Genomic DNA, 15,078 nt, shown 5'->3' with positions numbered 1-15,078 from the left:
AGATATCATAGCTAAAAAGACTTGTACAAAGAAAACTGGAAAATGAGGGTATGCCCTTCTTTTGGGGAATGGCTGAATAAACTGTATTATATGCCAATGATGGAATACTACTGTGCTCAAAGGAATAGTAAACTGGAGGAATTATCCAGGATCTCCAGTATTTGATGCAGAGTTACAGGAGCAGAGCCAGAAGAACATTGTACACAGAGACAATACACTGTGGTAAAATTGAATGCAATGGACTTCTGTACTAGCAGCAATGCAGTGATCCATAACAATTCTGAGGGAGTTATGGAAAGGAACAATACCCACATTCAGAGGTAGAACTACAGGGGTGGAAACACAGAAGAAAACAACTGCTTGAACACATGGGTTGAGGTGGACATGATTGGGGATATAGACTCTAAACTACCACACCAATGCAACTATCTACAATTTGGAAATAAGTCTTGATTGATGACACATGTTAAAACCAGTGGAAATGCGCATTGGCTTGCGGGGGAGGAGTTCGGGGGGGGGTGAAGGGGAAAGTAAAGAACATGAATCATGTAACCATGATAACTTTTCTAAAAAATAAAAATTATTTTAAAAAAAAGAAGGAACCAAAGCTAACTATAGTCAAATGAAAAATGCTCTAAATCACTATTTTTTTTAAATTTTGTTTTGTTTTTAAACCCTTAACTTCTGTGTATTGGCTCCTTGGTAGAAGAGTGGTAAGAGTAGGCAATGAGGGTCAAGTGACTTGCCCAAGGTCACACAGCTGAGAAGTGTCTGAGGTCGGATTTGAAACTAGGATCTCCCGTCTCTAGGTCTGGCTCTCAATCCACTGAGCTACCCAGCCGCCCCCTTCTAAATCACTATTGATTAGAGAAATGAAAAATTAAAACAACTCTGGGATCCCACCTCACACCTGTCAGAAATGACAAATGCTGGAGAGGGTGAAGAAAAATAGGTTCACTAACAAACCGATAGTGGCATTTTGATGTGTTCCAAGCAATTCAAAATGTTGTCTAGAGGGCTATAGAACTGTGTATTCTGTTTGATCTAGCAATACCACATACTGCAAAGAGATCAAAGAAAAAGAAAAAAAGACCTATATTGTGCAAAAATATTTATATTAACTATTTTTTGAGGTGGCAAAAAATTAGAAATTGGGTGGTTGCCCATCAATTGAACAAGTTGTGGTATATGATTGTGATGGAATACTGCTATATAAATGATTAGCAGGATGCTTCAGAACCTAGGACAACTTGCACGAACTGATGCAAATAAAATGAAATGAATATATACAATGACAGCAACATTATAATGATGATCAAATGTTGAAAGACTTAGCCACTCTGATCAATAGTGTGATTCAAGACAATTACATAGGACTCATGATGAAAAAATGTTATCCACCTGCGGAGGAAGAACTGATTAACTCTGAGTGCAAATTGAAATATGATTTTCAACTTTATTCTTTTTTGTGATATGACTAATATTGAAATATGCTTAGCACTTTTAACAAAAATAATTGATTTCATTTTGTTCATGTTCACAGTGAGTAGGAAAGAGATGGGAGGGAAGAAGAGAATGTAGAACTCAAAATTTAAAAAGGAAAAAAGTGTTAAAAATGAATACAATTTTTTGATGGGGAAAAAAATTAACCACTTAAAAACCTTATTTTTTTTAACCCTTGTACTTTGGTGTATTGTCTCATAGGTGGAAGATTGGTAAGGGTGGGCAATGGGGGTCAAGTGACTTGCCCAGGGTCACACAGCTGGGAAGTGGCTGAGGCCGGGTTTGAACCTAGGACCTCCTGTCTCTAGGCCTGACTCTCACTCCACTGAGCTACCCAGCTGCCAAAACCTTATTATTTGTTATTTTGGTTTTTTACAACCTTATCAAGATCAGTAGATCTTTGCTGTCCTCTGCTGGAGATGCAAGCAAATTCTGCTCTTTGGAGTCAAGCAGAACAAATCTAATCCCTCTTTGTTAGTATATTACTTCTAATATTTGAAGACAGCTCACATGTCTCCTTAAGTCTATTCTTTTCCAAGGTGAAACACCCCCCAGTTCCTTAATCCAATTCTCACATAACATGACCTCAAGGACTTTCACTTTATACTCTTCTAGACTTCATCAGTTGTCAACATGCTTCCTAAAATTAGGTTCTCAGAACTGAATACAATATTATAGATATTGCCTATTGAGGATGCCATACAGGGAAACTTTTTCTGCCACATTGTTGGTTCCTATACCTCCACCTCCACTCCAACCAATTACTGATCAACACACTCTTTTTTTCTATGAGTTTTCCTCTTATCATCACTGTTTTCCTCTTGATCATCACATCATCATTTTTTCTTTCTGCCTTATATAGCACTTCTTTTATGAACTCAACATATTCTATTTTGTTATATAGTTGGTTGTATATGAGCTGTATCCCATTCCTAGGTTAAAAGCTCTGTGAGAACAAGGATCCGTATCTGATTTATCTTTGTTCCTCACTTAGTGTTATGCATCTGTAATACAACATTAGGTGTTATACATGTTTGCTGAATTGAATTATAAATTCACAGTACTGTTATGCTGTTGTTAATAAAGTGTAAAGGATTGCTTTGAATGAAATGGCATTAGATAGTTGAATCTAGCTCTACTCTAATAAAAACATATATCCTATTACCAATGTGTTAGGAGAGGCAGAACAGGTGAGCAGAGAAGCAATTATAGCTACAGCTTTTCCCAAAAATAAATAAATTGAGCTGACCTTCTTTAAGTAGGAAGAAAATGAACTGGAGAGGATGAAGAAAAATAGGTTCAGAGAGGAAAACCTGACACAGGATGAATAGCTTTAACTATGATCTATTGGGCATTTGAATGTGAAGCTATGAGGAAGGATTTTTTGTTTATATTATTTCTCAAGGTAGATTTCTCAGAATTACTCTATTTTGTATAAACTTGGTGTAGACAGAAGTGTCAAGGCAGTGTCAAGCAAAACATAAACAAAAATTTTTAAAAACTTCACCACAGGGTGCCTCACATCCAAACACTTAAATCATCCATGCCAAAGCAGCTCATGGCCATGGTGATTCAAATTGGTAAGGTGTGCCTCAAGGAAGATGGAATATAATCACTGAAATGTGCCTGGCCTGACCTTCAGTTTTCTGATCCATAAGACAGTATAGTGTAGTGAAAAGAATACTAAACTTCCTGTTAGAGAACCCGAGTTCAAATAACTATCAGTTTCTACTTTTGTGACCTTAGTCACTTACTAAGGTCCAAGAATTTTTGCACCTCACTTATCTTATCTGTAACATCAGGGAGTTAGGTTAGATGAACTTTAAGGTACTTTCTACCTCTAAATATATAATCTATAATAGTCATTCTTAGAAGATGCTGGGGGTCCAGAATTCCTTTTAAGGGGTCTACAGAGTTAGAAGTATTTTTATGCTAATACTGGGACATTTTCATTTTTAAAACAATAAAAAAGATATAGCTATAATCCACATAAACAAAAGGTCTTTGTGGAGTCTTCAATAATTTTAAGGGTTTAAAGGGTTCCTGAAATAAAATTTTTTAAATCCACTGATTTATTTATTTTTAGTTTTAAAAACGTCATTTAATGAGACTACATGTCAGTCAACAAACACTGAAAAACTGCATATTATTTGACAAGTGTTGTAAAATCACTGATTTATGACAATCTCATAAGGTTCTTTTAGCAATAAATGTTTCTCTGAAAACACCAAATTTTTAGCAAAGACAGCTGTTGTTATTCTGTTGTCCACCAGAGGACAGTGAAAGAACATAGTTATCTTTGAGCTTATCTGCACTGCAGAAGAAATTGCTGAATTAATGAATGATTTTTTGCTTTGATTACTATAGAAGTAGCAACCATTGATGAGCAGCAAAATTTCCTAGCTTGTCTGGCTTCAGAATAATTTATTTATTTTCCCCTAAACATATATATCAAATTATCTTAATATAAAATTGATGTCAAGATATAGGTCTTCTATGGATTGGGGACAAGGTAGGCAACTAGGAAGAGTGCAAGGTATAAGAGGGAAAGAGGATTGTCATGCAACACTCAGAAGGCCAAGAAGAGATGCTTATTATCAATTTTTAAAGTGTGTATACTAGGACTGTATAACTTGTTCTCATGCTATGTTCTCTTATATTCAAAATTTTATTTGCTTCTGGTCCTGAAGGAGGTGATGATTCAGAGAGAGAAAGTAAATTTGAACATTTCATGGAAGGTTTAGAGAGGATAGAAAAATTATAACAACAGGTTAGAGAGAGGTATGAGGTGTGTAAATTGTAATACAGATCTAGATTCTTCTTCCTTCCATTGCTTTTGATAACTGGACAATCTTCTCACCAAGTGTAGAATAAAACAATGACTAATGGATTAGGGATGAAGAAATTCCATGAGGAATACCCAAAGAGTGGGCATTTTTTTGTAGCTTACAACTCCCACTACTACCATAGTCCAAGACTTATTTCATTGGTCAGTAAATATTGCTGACAAAGAGCAGTCTCCAGTGGTAACTCAGATTCTCGTGCAGAGATACAGATTAAAGCAAAAGGAGGGAGGATATTGAATTCTGAACCTGTAAATATTCTGAATACTTTTAGTTAGGAGGCAAAGTGAATAGGCAATGTTTTCTTCACCCCCTGCTCTCTTATAATCCCTGATTCAGAGATGAGGTCTCAGACACATCCCTCTTCCTTTGTTCCTTTCCCACAAATTGTGTATATGCAAGGGGTTCAGCAATATTTTCCCACTTGAAAGATCTGGGAGGACAATTGGAATGTTGATATAGGTAGACAAATCTATGAAAAAGTGCTTGACCTTTATCTTCCTTTTTTTGTCAATAAACTATGATCACTATATATCAAGTGTCTAGATACTGAGAATCTAGACATTGTGAATGTGAATGCTATGACTGTAAAGAGAAAAATCTAGGCTCATGATAGGTGTTATTGGTATATAGATTTAATTTTAAAAAAGATATGATGAATATACTTTACCATCCCCTAGCTAAGTCCTAAACCTTGCCAACATACTCTTAAATTGTTTAGTGCCCTTACATGCATATGAACATTGAAGCCTGAGTGTTTTTAGGATAGGTCTTGACCCTGCCTTGCTTGTGAAAAGAACAGCTATTAAGTCAATGAAGCTGTAAGTGTAAGCAGGAAGCTGAAGTATAAGAAACTGGAAAAGTAGGAAGAGGTTGAGCTGTGAAGGAATCTAAATGACAAGAGAACATTGTTTAATCTTAGAGGTAACAAAGAACCACTGGAGTTGGAGGTGACATTGTTCAACTTAGGAAAACAGTTGATGTTCCAGAGTGGAAAGAAACCTGTGTCTAGGAGGCCTATTAGTTGTGGCAAAGCCTGGGCTTAACATTGTTACTGGCCTCTGGCTATTGTAAAAATAATAGGTGAATGAATTGATTGTGGATATAAACTGATTAGATACTCTACTTGTTGTGCTTACAAAGTATCTTCACTTTATATAAGTGAAGTGAAGCTCATAAATGAACTTCTATTTAGGGCCAGGCACAAGGATGCTAAGGAGACTCTTGTTATACAAAAATAAACTATTTATTGAGAATATAAGGATATAAAAGGATTTCTAAATCTAAGGGATTCTAACTCCACCCAAATAAAACTCCCTAGTTCCACAAGGAACTGCTTCTCCTGTTTCCCACAGGCTACACTGATCCTTTCTGATCTGACTAACCCAAATTTTCCCTCTTCTACAATAAACAAACACTATTATCCTTATAAGAAGTATATAATTCTTAACTTTGTTTCCAAGTTATAAAAATAACAAAGGCCAGCTGGCTGAGCCTCAGCAAGAACCAAAATAGGACTCTGAGCCTTAATAGACTCAGAGTCCAAACCAAAGACTATGTTTTTCTTTGGTCTTCTCAAAGATAAAACAATTTATGAAAAAGCAATGGACAGTTACTAGTGTTTCCAAAGTTTGAAAAGGAAATCACTTAGCTCCTTCAGGTTTTTCCTTCTACCTCAGACAGTGAGGAGAGAGAGAAAAGAAGTCACCTGCTCCTAGCACTCAGAGAGAGCCACTGCCTCTCCCAAGACTAACTGCCACAGAAAAACCATTACACCTCCCCCACACACTGTCAACATTTGACAATAAAACTCTGTCTTAGATCTGTTTCAAACTCTAATTCTTTCTCAAGCCAGCTTCTGTACTTCTTATCTCTAAATTAATATAACAAGACTCAATTTCTAATATTATCCTTATACTATTCACTGTGACTGCTTAGGGCAGAAATCATCACATGGGTTAGTTTAAGCTACTACTAGGACTCAGATCCATCATGCTAGGATTTGAGTTCTTCTTTTTTAATAATTTTTATTTTTTAGAAAAGTTATCATGGTTACATGATTCATGTTCTTACTTTCCCCTCCACCCCCCAAAACTACTCCCCTCCATAGTTTTAACATGTGTCATTGATCAAGATTTATTTCCAAATTGTTGATAGTTGCATAGGTGTAGTAGTTTCAGGTCTACATCGCCAATCATGTCCACCTCAACCCATGTGTTCAAGCAGTTGCTTTTCTTCTGTATTTCCTCTCCTGTAGTTCTTCCTCTGAATATGGGTAGCATTCTTTTTCATAAGTCCCTCAAAATTGTTATGGATCATTGCATTGCTGCTAGTGCAGAAGTCCATTACATTCTATTTTACCACAGTGTATTGGTCTCTGTGTACAATGTTCTTCTGGCTCTGCTCCTTTCACTCTGCATCAATTCCTGGAGGTCTTTCCATTTCACATGGAATTCCTCCAGTTTATTATTCCTTTGAGCACAATAATATTCCATCACCAGTATATACCACAATTTGTTCAGCCATTCCACAATTGAAGGGCATACCCTCATTTTCCAGTTTTTTGCCACCACAAAAAGCGCAGCTATAAATATTTTCATACAAGTCTGTTTATCTATGATCTCTTTGGGGTACAAACCCAACAATGTTATGGCTGGATCAAAGGGCAGGCATTCTTTTATAGCCCTTTGAGCATAGTTCCAAATTGCTAGCCAGAATGGTTAGATCAGTTCACAACTAATGTCCCAGTTTTGCCACATCCCCTCCAGCATTCATTACTCTCCCCTTCTTTCATTTTAGCCAAACTGCTTTTAATTTTTTTAAAACCCTAATATCGTTTATATATATATATATATATATATCCTTCTATATTATTTTTTATTTGTTACAGGGCTAGGCAATGGGGGTTAAGTGGCTTGCCCAGGGTCACACAGCTAGGAAGTGTCTGAGGCCAGATTTGAATCTAGGACCTCCTGTCTCTAGGCCTGGCTCTCAATCCACTGAGCCATCCCAGCTGCCCCCAGTTTTAGACTCTTGATGCAAATGCTGCTGCTGGTCACTGCTGTCCAGAAACTGATATTGGGACTGATTTTACTGGGAATTGTAAAAGCTCCCAACCCTCTGAATTATTCAATTTGTCAAGGAGAAGAGGGAAAAAAGACTGATGCTGATTCTATGGCAAAGGCACTAACCTCTCCCCTAAGCAATTACTTCTCATAGGCTTAGATGGAGACCATTAATATGCCAGGCACTTGACTCTCCAATTCCTTGATAGTTAGACAAGCTTGAAAGGGCATGATCAAATCCATCAGTAAATCATAACAAAATTCCTGTGTGATGTCAGTCTAGTTTATGCAATAAATTCCAAGGACATTTAAATTGATTACACTTAGTTGAAAACCTATGATTGATTGAGCTACTCACTAGAAGTGTCCATACTTTTTGTTTAATCTTGTGAACAATAAAGATGTGTTTTCAACTGATGATATTGTCAGAGAATAGCCTCTTGTCATTTATTTGTGGAGTAATTGATTGATTGACTTAGTTGACTTTATCCTTATAAATATTTTGTAAAGTATGAATAGGAGCCAATGTGGTTTAATGTAAAGAGCACTAGATTTGTAGTCAGAGAAATTGTGTTCTAATCCTGACTCTGATATTTACTACCTGTGAAGTTTTAGACAAGTCACTTAACCTCCCTGGGCCTCTTTTTGCTCATTTCTAAAATGAAGGATTTGGCTTATATCTGTGGTGGCAAACCTATGGCATGTGTGCTAGAGAGGGAACTCAGAGCCTTCTCTGTGGGCACATGCACCGGTTGCCCCAGCATAGAGTTCATTACTAGAAAGCCAGAAGGTTGGGGGGAGGGGCAGGCTACTTCCCTCTCCCCTCCACATGCACCTGGGGATATTTCTCACATCACCTGCCCCTCTAAAAGGTTTGCCATTACTGGTCTATATGATAGCTAGGGTCCATTTGAGCTCTAAATCTATGATTCTGTGGTTCTACTAATCACTACTAATAAAAGAAGGAGGCAAGACTTCATGAAGAAAGTAACATTTCTCTAGGTCATTAAAAGTTGAATTGATTTCAGCAAGTAGACAAAGAAGCAAGGCTTGTGGAGAAAGTTTATTCTCACTGTAGTCAACCATCCTGGTCACTCTCATTGCTTGTATTCTCTCTCTCTCTCTTAAAATATATTGTATTGGGGCAGCTGGGTAGCTCAGTGGATTGAGAGTCAGGCCTAGAGATGGGAGGTCCTAGGTTCAAATTCGGCCTCAGACACTTCCCAGCTGTGTGACCCTGGGCAAGTCACTTGACCCCACTGCCTACCCTTACCACTCTTCCACCTAGGAGTCAATACACAGAAGTTAAGGTTTAAAAAATGTAAAAAAAAAAAAAAAAATTTACCTGACTGATCAGTTCTCAGTCTTCTTGGTTGTCTGTGTCCCACCCACCAATTGTGGTGGTTTAAATATCTATACACAGTTAACTTTCAGATCTATACAAAGCTTTAGTCTGTTTCAATTCCAGACCCACATTACCAACTGTCTACTAAATATATCCAGTAGATATCCTGTAGGTATTTCAAACTCAAACATGTTTAAAAGAATTGTCCTTCCTAAAAGACATTCCTCTTTGGAACTTCCCTAATTTCTGCTGAAGACACCATAATACTTCAAGTCTAAATTCTCAACTTCAGAGTCATCCTCAACTCCTTATATTACTTTATCAATTACTGTGAAATAAATTGTCAAGTCTTCTCAAATATTTCTCAACATTGTCCCTCTCCATTCACACAGCCATCATCACAGTTCTTCAGGTAAAAGTCTCATTCCAAGTATTACAAAAGTTTCTTAAGTGGTTCCCCTACTTCAATTATCTCTCTCAATCTCTGCAATTTGTCCTCCACACAACCAACAAAGTATTATTTATAAAGCTAGCTCTTATTCTATCACTCCCTTAGTCAAACTAGGGAGGCTCTCTATTACATTAAGATTATTAAGTCTCTTTTTGGAATTCAAAAAACTTTGAAAATGTTTCCAATCTCTCTTTCAAGGCTTCTTAAAGACTCTATGCTCCAACTCCACAGTCTGTGCCCATTGCACAGGCTGCCCCCAAAGCTTGCAATAAACTCATTCCTTACCTCTCATTCTTAGAGTCTTTCCAGTTTCCTTCAAAACAGATCAAATAATAACAAAAGAGAAGTTTCATGAGAGTAGGAACTATTTCATTTTTGTCTTTCTATTCCTAGTTTTTAGCAGAATGCCTGGTTCACAGAAAATACCTAATAAATGACTAGTGATTGCTTTTACTGAAGAAATAAAACAGTGATATGTAAAAGGGTTCAACTAATATTTTTAAATGCCAGAGTTATTCTCAGAATTTTCTAGAAGTTTGATAAATAGTCTTTGTTATAAAACAATTGTATGTTATAAGATTCAATTTTATTGTAAGCTCACTAAAATGGTAAGTTTGTTGTAGATTGGTTTTTTTTGGGGGGGGGAGTTGACCTATCATAACAAAAATATGTAACATTGATATAGCATCTTAAGGTTTACCAATTATTTCAATTTTTCATTTTCTCATTTGATAGTCATAACAACACTGTGAAATATATACATGCCCATATATTATTATTATTATTATCATAATTTCCTTTAAATAGATGAGAAAGTAAAGTCAGAAAGGTTATATGACTTGCACATGATCACACGGCTAGTCAATAAAGAGGAAGGATTTAAAGCCAGGTTTCTCCTAACTCCAAGTCCAACACTCTTTCCACTGCACTATCTTGCCTCTTGATTTTATTCTGGATATTGAGAGGCAGGGTGATGGACTGAAAGATTACAATAATGAGACTAAATAAAACAAAAATAACAAAATATCATATGCATTCATAATTAAGCAGCATCAACAATTCACTTATCTTCCCCAAATTATTCAAAGACTAACAAAGAGAATGCTTTTCACTTTATAATTTCCTTTTAAAAATAAAATGTAAAAATCATTCCATTTATTTTAGATGAATCTATATAATTTCAAGTAGGAATGTGTTTGAATTTTTATTAACATTAAAATTATACACTTCTTATATAACTCATACCTGCAATCATGTCATCTACAGTACTCATTTTCAGCAATACTTGCTCAATTAAGCCAACTTCTGTACTGGTCTGCAAATTACGGACACTTTTTCGTAGAATGGCAGTAAACATGCTCCAAATTTCTGCTTGACATGTTACATCACAATGTTCCAAAAGCTCTGACATGCATGTTATACTCTCAGCATCCTGGATTATAAAATTCATCTCCAAATCGAATTCCCCACCAACAAGCTGAAAAGGAAAATAAAAATGATTACTCAGGATAAACAAAAGCTTATATATCTTCCAAAAATATCATAAGACATAGAAACAGATTGAAAAGCTGGAAGGAACCTCAGAGTCATGTAGTATGAACTACTCATTTTACATATATAAGTGGCAGGACCATTTTTCAAATCCTGGACTCCTTCTATTATATCCACAATGTAACATATTATTACAAGAAACTATTAAAATTGTAGTTGGTTCATTAGTTCACATATTCAACAAATAACAAATGCCTATCATGTCTGTTGAAGGTGATATGAACTTTAAATACAGTTCCCTTACCTAAGGAAAATGACATGTTTTAGTCTGATATATGTATGTAAGCATAGAGCTTATTACACATATCAAGACTGAATGACTTTCTTGTATCCCCAAAAAAGTTAGATTTTTAAAAGTTTCTGCATGTCTTATAATTTTAGAAAGATTCAGTTTAACATCACGATCACCATAAAACGGGTAAAATTTAACAAAAAATAAATTACAGAAACCGTTGCTGTAAAATGCAATTATTATAGGAAAAATGACTTCTGTAGTTCCTGCCTTCAATTTTTTTCTATTGCAGTAAAATCAAACAAATTGGTTATGAATTCATAACCAAAATGAATTGAAACTGAAAAAGATATAAGAATTTATAAAAATATAGCATTCTTTCAATATATTCAAGTCTACATCAGAAAAAAATTAAAAACCTATTATTTATCATAATGGTGTCACATTTAATTTCTTTATCNATATATATATATATATAGTATTTATGTATCTGTTTTACTCTCAGAGAAGAATTTTGTAAGCTGTTTGAAATCAAGGACTACTTTTTATTTCGTTTTTGTATCCCCAAGATTGAGCACAGTACCTGACATTTTATTTTAATGACTAACAAGTTAGAGGCAAAGAGTTTGGATCATGAAGGATGTAATCCCAATTTTCAGAGCCCATCTCACAGAAACTACAAACAACCCAGTTTTACAGGAGCAACAGTTGCTAACTTTTATTCAGATTTATTCAATAGGTAATAGGGAGCTGGTGAAAATTTTTGAAATAGAGGAGTCTTATCAGGTATGTTCATGAAAATATATTAATCTGAAAGGAGTATGAATGGGGAATTAAAGGATAGAATGGGAAAGAATCATCCTTTCCTGGCACTAGGTATGCTGGAGAGCAACAATCTCTGTGATGCTTAGGATGTAGGATAACTCTAGCACCTTTCAAAAATATTAAACTGGTATTTTAATCTTAACTAGAATAATAGTCTATATATACATATATGCATATATCAATATATCTGTATAACAAAAGGCAATGTGGTGCAACAGATAGGCTTGATAACCAGATAGAGTCAAGTCTTGCTTCTGAAACATATTGTGTGACTGTGGCCAAATTACTTAACCTCTCAACGCTCTAGGGCAATTCCTTAAAACAATAAATTGTAGTAGAAGAGTCCCTGTAGCAGTGAAATTATACATCCAGTTCCTCTTTCTTTGTTGATGTGTAACACCAGTTTCAATAACCAGAGACCAAAGGTAACAATTGTTACAGTATCTTTAAGTAATACAATCTTGAGACAATGACCATGAACTGTCATTCTCTTGAAACTAAGTTGTCTTGTCTGAAGAGACACAGCGAGTTACAGAAAATGGATGAAGAGAAATTATTTTCTGGCAAAACCGTTTTAGCCTTTTTTCTTGGGAAGAAAAATTTATGAAAAGAATTGATAAAAGACTGGCAGCTATCGAGTGAGATAATATTTGTAAAGTGCTTAGCACACTGCCTCACACATATGGTGGTGATTAGTAAATGCTTATTCTTTTACCTTATTTCTAATCAGACTAGGTACTTAGTAAATGCTTATTCCTTTCCCTTATTTCCAGTAATACTAGGTTCTTAGTAAATGCTTATTTCCTTCTCTGATTTCTGATCCTGAGAAAACTGAATTGTAGAAATGTATTCCAGAATTGAGTTCGAGTGGTAGTTAGAAGTGACTCTAGTTTTGATATTTCTTTTTTAATCATTGAAAATAATTATAATTTTAATCTTTTTGTTTGTTACACTATCAAGATATAGTATAGCTAGTAACATTGATATTTATTTGAATCTATATTTTACACACACGTATGCACAAGCACAGATATTCATTAAATATGAAATCTATCCTCTTTGTAAACAAAATTTTAAAATTCTCAGAACTGGTATATGGGGCATGGTAATAATCATGATCACTTTTGAATGGAAACATAAGAACAGAAAGAAGAAGGTTGGACTAGATTGATTGTAGTACAGTTAAAAGAATATTAGATTTGTAGTGTAGTCAGGGGACCCGAGTTTGTTAACTAACTATAAATTTTTATCTTTGTGATATTTGGTAAATATTTAATTTCTCTGGACCTCAGTTTCTTCGTCTATAAAACGAAGGACTGGACTAGATAATTAGCCATCTAATGTTTATCTAGTACAGCTACAAATCTATGTAAGATTACTTTCAGTACTAAATTACTATGATTCTAAAATTACTAAACACATCTTTGGGAGGGTCAGGATGAATATTCAAGCCTACTGATTGACTTTCAAGTTCCATATTTGATATTTACTTTGATTTCTGAGTTAACATGTAACCTTTAATCTCATATTATATATATATATATATTCGAACAAAGGACCAAAGTTTTTGACAGCATAAATCACCTCATCAACCATCATCTTGAAAATAATTTGCCTATAATATCAGCTGGGAGTGAACTCTGTCTTCAGCAGCCTGTGCAAAGGAAGCAGTGACCCTTCAGCAATTTAGCCTCTGTCTTCTGTGAGCTCTGTTCAGTCATTGCATACATTAGACCATTTAAATCCAAAGTGCATTCTCAGTTGCTTTGTCTCTCATTTTGAGAGGACCAGGAAAGTCAGAAATTGGTGATGCATGGGGATTAATAAAACTGAAAACCTTTTTAAAATGTCATTTTAATAATCTTATTCCAGTCACTTCATTTGCATTTTTGAGGTGCACATACCCATGTATCCTGTGCAAATATAATTTATGCATATACTTATAATGTCTGTGAAAGATAAGACTAATCTTTGATTTCTATTTTTTAACTAAAAAATGTTCATTCTGATTGTCTAAGCAAAAATGTAATTGGACTGTTTTATTCCATTAGGAAACTCACTAAGGAGAATGTTATTTTTTGTTTAGAGAATAAGTCTAACAAGATAGTTGTCAGTTAGATTGGATGATAAAGAAGGGACTTAAATAGGTACACTCATGCTGCTATCTGGAAATATTTGTCTGAATCTTTTTTTGAAGTATTATAAAAAAGCTTTTTCTCCTTAAAATGTAGAGTTTGTTCTCCCAACATAACATACTTGTACTTTGATTTGAAAATAACACAGTATGATTTCAGAATAAACATTTGTTTTCTCCAACAATAGGTACTATATACTGCAATTTTAATAAATAGAAGTCACTTTTATATTTATGGTCATGAGTCATGGGCTGGAATGAAATTGTCCTTTACCAGTGTTCCTAACCATCATGTACCAAGTGATTAGGACTCAAAGGACAAAGGTCTAAAGCGGGTTTAATACTAGTATGGGACAAAGCCAGTCTGGTTGGTGTCAAGGTCTTGACTGAGTTTTTCTTCCTTTTATCTCCTATCCACTCTTCTTATGACACAACTGTCAGTGTTGGTGATATTGACTGAATTCATTTGTTAGTTTCTCTGTCATTCTAAATGAGATTCAGCTGGAAGACTGCCTTCATACTTGATGACTACATTTTTTTTATTTTCTTTTTCTTCTTATGGTTAGCAGAAAGAAGAATGAGAAGGTGTGAATTAACTATGAAACATCAGTTTTTCTAAGATTAATTCAGTATGCAAGTTTAAGGATTTTAATGACTTGATTTTATAGTACTACAAATGTCTAGTCCCCTCTCAAACAGAATGGCTCAATCACAACCATAAAGAAAGAGTGTAAAAATGTGGAATCCTGTGAAAGTCTCACATCAAATAGAAACATATCCTTTGACCTGCATATTGACTTAGAAACCCACAGATTAACATAATTATATTTTTATTTATTTTTAAAAATATTTAAAATTACATTTTAATCTAGATTTGGATATGGGAACTTCAAAGGAGAGTTTGACACCTCTGCAATAGAACCTTCTGAAGTGACACAGAACTCTGAGGATATACAGAACACTGTTTCCCTTCATATACCAAACACTCTTTACCCTTAGGGTTTTCTAGGACTTGTGACCCTAAAGGAGATTCAAGCATACTGAAGTTTGTTTGTTTTTTTAATATGCTCATAGGAAAGTTTTACAAGCTTTTTTCTTTCATTTTTTTTAGTTCATTAAGGGATCAAAC

General features: G+C 34.8%; 1 protein-coding gene across 1 annotated transcript in view; it reads left to right on the top strand.

Moving 5' to 3' along the window:
• The window catches only part of SHC3 (SHC adaptor protein 3), a 225,722-nt gene extending 212,233 nt beyond the window's left edge, over nucleotides 1–13,489 (top strand). The window contains 1 exon segment of the mRNA XM_044657594.1: nucleotides 13,380–13,489. Coding sequence (XP_044513529.1) covers nucleotides 13,380–13,489 — 110 coding nt within the window.
• The last annotated feature ends 1,589 nt before the right edge of the window (nucleotides 13,490–15,078 follow it).

The sequence above is a fragment of the Gracilinanus agilis genome, chromosome 1, assembly GCF_016433145.1.
Source record: "Gracilinanus agilis isolate LMUSP501 chromosome 1, AgileGrace, whole genome shotgun sequence".
In the NCBI taxonomy this organism is placed as follows: Eukaryota; Metazoa; Chordata; class Mammalia; order Didelphimorphia; family Didelphidae; genus Gracilinanus; species Gracilinanus agilis.
Note: the sequence above shows the minus strand (reverse complement) of the source record. Positions and strands in the feature narration are given on the sequence as shown.